Below are 6,434 nucleotides of genomic sequence, written 5' to 3'. Positions count from 1 at the left end.
TCGTTGCAAATCATGTGACAAACAAAAACTCCAGCACAACTTTTCTTTTTTTTTTTAGCTGAGTGAACACAGACGACAGGAGCTTGTATGTACATGCTAGTGTTGAAAAGGCATGCGGATATTTCACTGATATTTGTACAACTGCCTTCCGTTCAGAATATGCATAAGTTCACGGAGCCAGACATTCAACCCAGTGTAAAAAGAAAGAGCATCAGAAATGACATCATGTGTCTCTGCTTCAGACCCGATGAAGCAGCTGTTTGTTTGTTTGTTTGTTTGTGTTGTTTTCTCTCTCATCGAAACTAAACTGAATGAAAATTCAAGCTTCAAACGTTGGAAAGAAAATAAATCAAAGTTTGTCTTTATCAAAATAAAACATCTGAACATGAGTTGATGTCGGACAACGTTTAAGACGAAGAAGAAAAAGTGTAAACATGAGAAAAGTAAATGGTGTAAACTTCTTAAAAATGCATCAGCTGATTTTCTAAATTAATATATATATGTATGTATCAGTTACACATATACACACATGTGGGACGATGACATACTCAAGTGTGTGCAGGCACCTCTTATGGAAATGTAGTTTTTGTGTCTTGATGAGACTACAGTACATTCCAGGTTCTTCTACGAAGAAGTCCTGGTTCCTCGATGGTCGGCTGGTGCTACTGGGTGGATCCCAGCCCCCCCAGTCAGGCTCTGAGGGAGTCTCTGTATCTGGAGGGGTGGGGCTTCTGAGGTACTGGGTCTTTCTAGGCTGAGGTGGAGGAGGGCGAGAGGAGGTAGAGGACGGACTCACGCCAGCTCCTCGCCCTCCAGGATGGTCTTCCGGTGACCCGGCGGCGGGAAGGTGAACCTCCTCTTGCAGCCCTCTCTCCCCTTGGGGGAGGAGGAGGGGGAGCGGGCGGCCCAGCGTGACGGGGGTCTGCGGTTGGCCGGGCGGGCCGGTCTGAGGAAGCAGGAGTCCAGGGGCGGAGCCACGGGAGAACGAGGCAGGTCCTGCCAACGACAAGGTGGAGTCAGAGAGAGGGCGGGGCCAAGCGAGATTGAGAAACGTTAATGAAAGTGAGCAGAGGTCAAATGTAGAAAATGATGAGCACAGACAAAAAGGAGGAATGTTCCACTTTCAACTCAGAGAAGGATCTTTGAAAGAAAGGTTGAAAGGTCCGGTGTTAGTGACGGTTAGGAGTCAGTGCAGTGGAGTCATGTCAAAGAAAAGGATTATTCCAGTGTTTCTTTAATCTCAATACTCGTTTTGACTCATTGTTTGTCACCGACAAACACCGAATTATTTGGGGTAATAAGTTAAATTGTGTTGAAACAATCATTAGATGAGTTTTCTGGATATTTGTCGTCCTTCAAATCCTCAAATAATTAAAAAATAATCAAACCGAAAAAGATCGGTTTGATTTGTGCTGTATCAGCAGGACCAGAAAGAGTCCCCAGTGTCCTCATATCAATTAGTTCCACATAATTTGATTATTTACAAATTCTTACTAAAATCTACATCCCAGAATAAACGAAGACAGATTCTATCTCGATGTAGTTTAACTATTTTAGTTTAAACGGTCATGATGCTAACGTGTGCGACGGGAGGAGGCCGAGCGGTGAAACACGTCCCTGCAGAAAACTGCGTTTTGTTGACATAAATGCAAATGAAACAAAACAACATCAACTTATAGCTGAAGGAAAAATAAACAAAATAAAACCCACAGACAAGCTGCTGCACAACCTCCTCATACTCGGGCATTTTAACCTCTCAGCCTCTGACTGAACCTGCTCAGGTGAACACCAGGTCATCTGAACACCACTGTCTTTAGTTGTTTCACAGCAAGAAGAGCACAACCTGATTAAAAACTGATCCAGGACCTGCTGGTTCACTGTCACAGCGTCTTACTGAGACACTTGATGGAGCCACTGTTAATGAAATTTGTTTTCCTGCTGCAGACCATTTTTAACCGTCCCTCCACGACAACTCTGACTGAGACACAACAGGAAAAACACGGCTGCATCACGTAAAGAGCTGTGAACATTTAACTGTTCACGACTGCATGCAACACAAATACAAGTACACAACTTGCACACACTTAAGGAAACACAAACCAACTTGTAAAACTTCCATTCACTGAAGTCACAACTCAGTAGAGACCACACACTCACAAACATCAGTTCCCTTCTCAGATCTAATAACAACTCTGTTTAGTGAAAGTTAAAACTGACTTGAATGCCAAACATCTCACGGTAAAGTCCATTGATTAAGATAATTCCAACCACATCTAATATGCATAGAATTCAATGAATAATGTCAGAGCTCAGCATCTTGTGACTGCAGCGTCTTGAGCTGTCTGGTCACGTCACGCTCTCCCATCCATCACACAGCATTAGTGAAATGAGGAGGAAGCAGTGAAACCTCCCTGATCCTCATAGAGCTGAGTCGACCTGTTTCTGTCTCACAGCACATACAGTCGTGTGTGTGTGTGTGTGTGTGTGTGTGTGTGTGTGAGAGGACACAGCAGGTGTGAGATGAAGGATGAAACTTCTATCTACACATGGGTGTGGCCACGTGGATTTATTTATTAATGCACGTGGATTTTATGAAGATGCAAAACACAGAACAATGCAAACGTAGCGGTTTACAAAAATCTGGTTCAAAGCTGCGTGTGCACATTTATGGTGTCGCACATACATATATTAATGATGATGACACCACGAGGAGCTTTGCTCATTTGACCCCGGGATGAAAAAGAAGAAATGAGGCGACGAGAAGAGTGAAAAGTGTCAGAGAGCGTTTTCCTTTCTCTCTCAGATTGATGTCAGAGTCTGAACGATCACGCCACTGGCCTGATTTATAAATAGTTCACCTCCAGGTGTTGGATTTCTAAAAGATGAAGGACGTCGACCACACGAAGCAACAATCTGGTTCTGCTAAAAATACAACGAGGCTCACGGTGGTGTGAGGGGATGAAATGAGAATGAGTGGGATGGATCCACCAGTGACCTGCAGGATGTCTGACAGGGAAACCAGTCAGACAGATGGATGGGAGGCGTCTGCGTCAAATCAACGTCTCCATCAGTAAATCATTTCCCAGAGACTTTGACCGATAGACAGTGAAACACACCGGAAAAACACACCAGTCGTGGTTTGATGGGCTTCTGGGTTAATAGCAGGTTTCCTGTGTGATGCTGATACATCAGACCAGTGACCACACAGCGCCACAGGCCATGCAGCAGTAATGTGGACAGGAAGTCAGTCGGCAGCTGAGGCCACTGAAAACAGCAACGTGAATAAACTCACATCAACCCTGACTCCTCAGTGGACGCTCTGGCCTTAAAGGAAAATCCACTTTCAAACACTATTTACTGCTGAGACCACATTTCTAATCACCGTGATACATTTAAAGGAATAAGGAGTTTTTTTTACCTGATGATTGAAACACACAGAGAATCTCATCGGGCCTGAGAAAACTAAAGTTTAACACTTGATACCAAAACAGCCTCTGGAATTATGTAGGTGTGTCTCAGCTCATTTGCTGCATCTTCCTTTTATTGGAAGTTTTGTTTTTTGCCATTTGATGCTATTTAAGCAGGAATATCATGATGAGCGCGACTTCTCCTGAATGACGTCACTGTTGCAAGATGGCAGCTTTCTTATCCTGGATGTTTTAGTAAAATTTTGGGATAGAGGGAGGAAGTGGAGACCTGTCGTCCATCTTTATTTACAGTCTCAGTTTTCTCCCTTATCTGTGATTTACACCCTCAAACTCTGCTTTGCCTCTTTCTATTGCTTCTGAAAAAACGTTTCCCAAGATTAAACTGCATAAAAGTGGACTTTTCCTTTCAGCATGCAACTTGTTCCAGCATATTCAGTTAATCTCCACCAGAAATCCCACATAGGTGAGGTGAGGGAGAACACAGGAAGCGCTGGGTGTTAGCGGCTGTCTCCATCAGTGTGTATTCTAAAGGTCTGGTTAGTGTGAGAGGAAACGATGAGGAGGGGGAAACTGCAAGAGGAGAAAAGAATAAAGGAAAAGAAACAAGAACAACGCAGCAGCTCCTCCAGTCGCACACGTGTGGACAGACAGAGGAGAACCTGGTGGAAACACAGAGTTAGAACAGAGCAGATCAGACGAGGATCGACCTGCGCTGAGGAACGAGTGGAACGTTCCAAAAGAGTCGTCTGGTTTGTGTCGTGCTCACTGGTCCTCACACTGGTCAAATATCAACATGTACCTCGGTCAGTAACCAGGACACAATCTGAAGACTCTTTCTCGGTCAGTTGCTTTTAAAGGACCACACCAGCGGTTTCACAGGATCTGATCCATTCGTGACAAATCCCATTTATTTTTACTCAAATGACAAACTGGTTTAATTCCTTTTACTGTGGGTATGACAAGCAACTTAGTGAAACTTGAAAACTGCTTCATCAGAGGGATATTCTAATTTTGATTCAGATATGTTTCCCAGTTTGTGACTATATGAAGAAAACAAATTTGAGATTTTGAGAATAATGTCATAATATCACAAATATCTAGACAGAATTTAATGGGAAAAAAGTTCATCATACTAAAATATCAGATCTGTGTTGGAAGTAAATATCGTTTTCAGGTTTTCTGATGCTATTTGAACTACGATATGTTTTAGTATGTATTGACAGGAGACATGCAAGTCTTTGGAAGTTGATTTTCCAACTGGAATTTTGATCTAACTTGAATCATGTGATAGAAATGTGTATGGGATGGTATGATATTAGAAAATTTGACTTATGGTTAATGGACTAAAACATGCAAAAACACCAGTATGGTCCTTCAAAAAACAGATGGTCTGTACCAGATACACATGCACACAACAACACAAGAGAAACAGGGACATGACCATCGCACAACGTCTGACACCACTCCGACCACTGTCACTCTGCCGTCCTGTGAAGCATGCATTAATGAACAAGGTGAGGAGGGGCGGGGCCTGTGGGGTGTGTGAGGTGAGAGGTCCATGTGGTCGGTGAACCCACCGGCCAAAAGGTACCGGGAGGAAGAGGAGGAACTTACATCGCGGAGACAAGCAGAGTTAGAGTCCCCAAGGAGTTGTTAGTATGACAGTGTGGTTCTGGATCAGAGCACAGCGGACAGGGAGGAGGAGGAGGAGGAGGAGGAGGAGGAGGAGGGAAGATAGAGTGGGAAACATTAATCGGTAAAAATCTGGCAAAGAGGAAGAGGAGATACAGGATAAGTCTGGCATGTCAGAGGGCAGAGAGGTCGACCAGAGGAGCTGAGGCGGCTGATTCCCGCCTGCAGAACACACAGACAACAGGAAACACACACTCATTCACTTTAGACCTGCAAGAAAACTGAAGATCTGAGGTCGACCTCCGGTGAAGATTCACACAACGACAGAGAGTGTTCAGGATGAAACACACAGTGAAGCAGGGCTGGGCGACATGAAGAGATGCACTGGGAAACAAAGCAGCTGGTGGAGAATTCTATTATGTATCTATATGTTTTCTTCCGAGGCCGCTGTTGCTTTAATATTCGTTTTTTTGTATGAAGCCGTAATTCTGCCAATCAGCGTGCAGGACTAATTGATAGTAATCTTGGATATTAAATCAAGGTGCTTCATTATATTCAGGATTAATATAACAGGTATTTCATTCATCCTACGACTTAATTGATTAATCAACTTGTCATTCTCAGTTAACGTCTCTCACGTCATATTACGGTTTTCGATTTGCATTAAATAAACAAGCAGTAACTCGTTAATCACAGAGCGGCAGGCAGATGGAGTTTGTTTCCTTCAGACACAGACAGGCTTTCCTGTCTTTATGCTAAGCTAAGCTAACTGTCCACTGGCTGTGTGTGACTAGCTTTAATTAAATCTCTTAACACTTAATCAGAGGGGCCGACTTCCCTCAGAAGCACAGACTGAAAATAAAGATGGACGACATGACGGCCAGCGTTACCAGATGGGAAATGTTGAAGTATCGTTCCAGAAGCTTAAAATGATTTGTATTTTGATGAAAATGATTGAACAGGACCAGATAAGGATGAGACGCTCAATACCGACGTTTCAAAGAATCGAAGTGTTGAGATTCTGAAGCGACTCACGATCACGTTCATTATCAAAAGCACGATCGGCTTAATAGACGAGATGCGTAAATACAGACGTAGGAATCCATATTGACGTTCATCACAACATGCATGATTTGCAACACTGACGACGGCTCCCCAAAAGTGAAGCCAAAACGTGTTGATCCCCCCCTAGTGGCTGGCTGCAGTACAGGTTACACACTTCACTACTTCTGAGTGCTATGCAACTATAGGAATTCAAGGTAGACCCTGATTTAAAGTTTAATTCACATTGCCCGTCCTTGAAACTTATTTATTTATTAATTTGTCTCATCGATCGTAAAGATAAATGGTTTTGTTAAGGATCTTTTGTCTTTG

General features: G+C 43.4%; 1 protein-coding gene across 1 annotated transcript in view; it reads right to left on the bottom strand.

Moving 5' to 3' along the window:
- Window positions 1-684: 684 nt before the first annotated feature.
- The window catches only part of LOC128454505 (microtubule cross-linking factor 1), a 39,648-nt gene continuing 33,898 nt past the window's right edge, over window positions 685-6,434 (bottom strand). Inside the window, exon 10 of the mRNA XM_053437917.1 lies at window positions 685-996. Within this exon, the coding sequence (XP_053293892.1) occupies window positions 793-996 (204 nt within the window). The 3' untranslated portion in view covers window positions 685-792. The remainder of the gene's footprint in view (window positions 997-6,434) is intronic.

This window comes from Pleuronectes platessa, chromosome 13, assembly GCF_947347685.1.
Source record: "Pleuronectes platessa chromosome 13, fPlePla1.1, whole genome shotgun sequence".
NCBI lineage: Eukaryota > Metazoa > Chordata > Actinopteri > Pleuronectiformes > Pleuronectidae > Pleuronectes > Pleuronectes platessa.
Note: the sequence above shows the minus strand (reverse complement) of the source record. Positions and strands in the feature narration are given on the sequence as shown.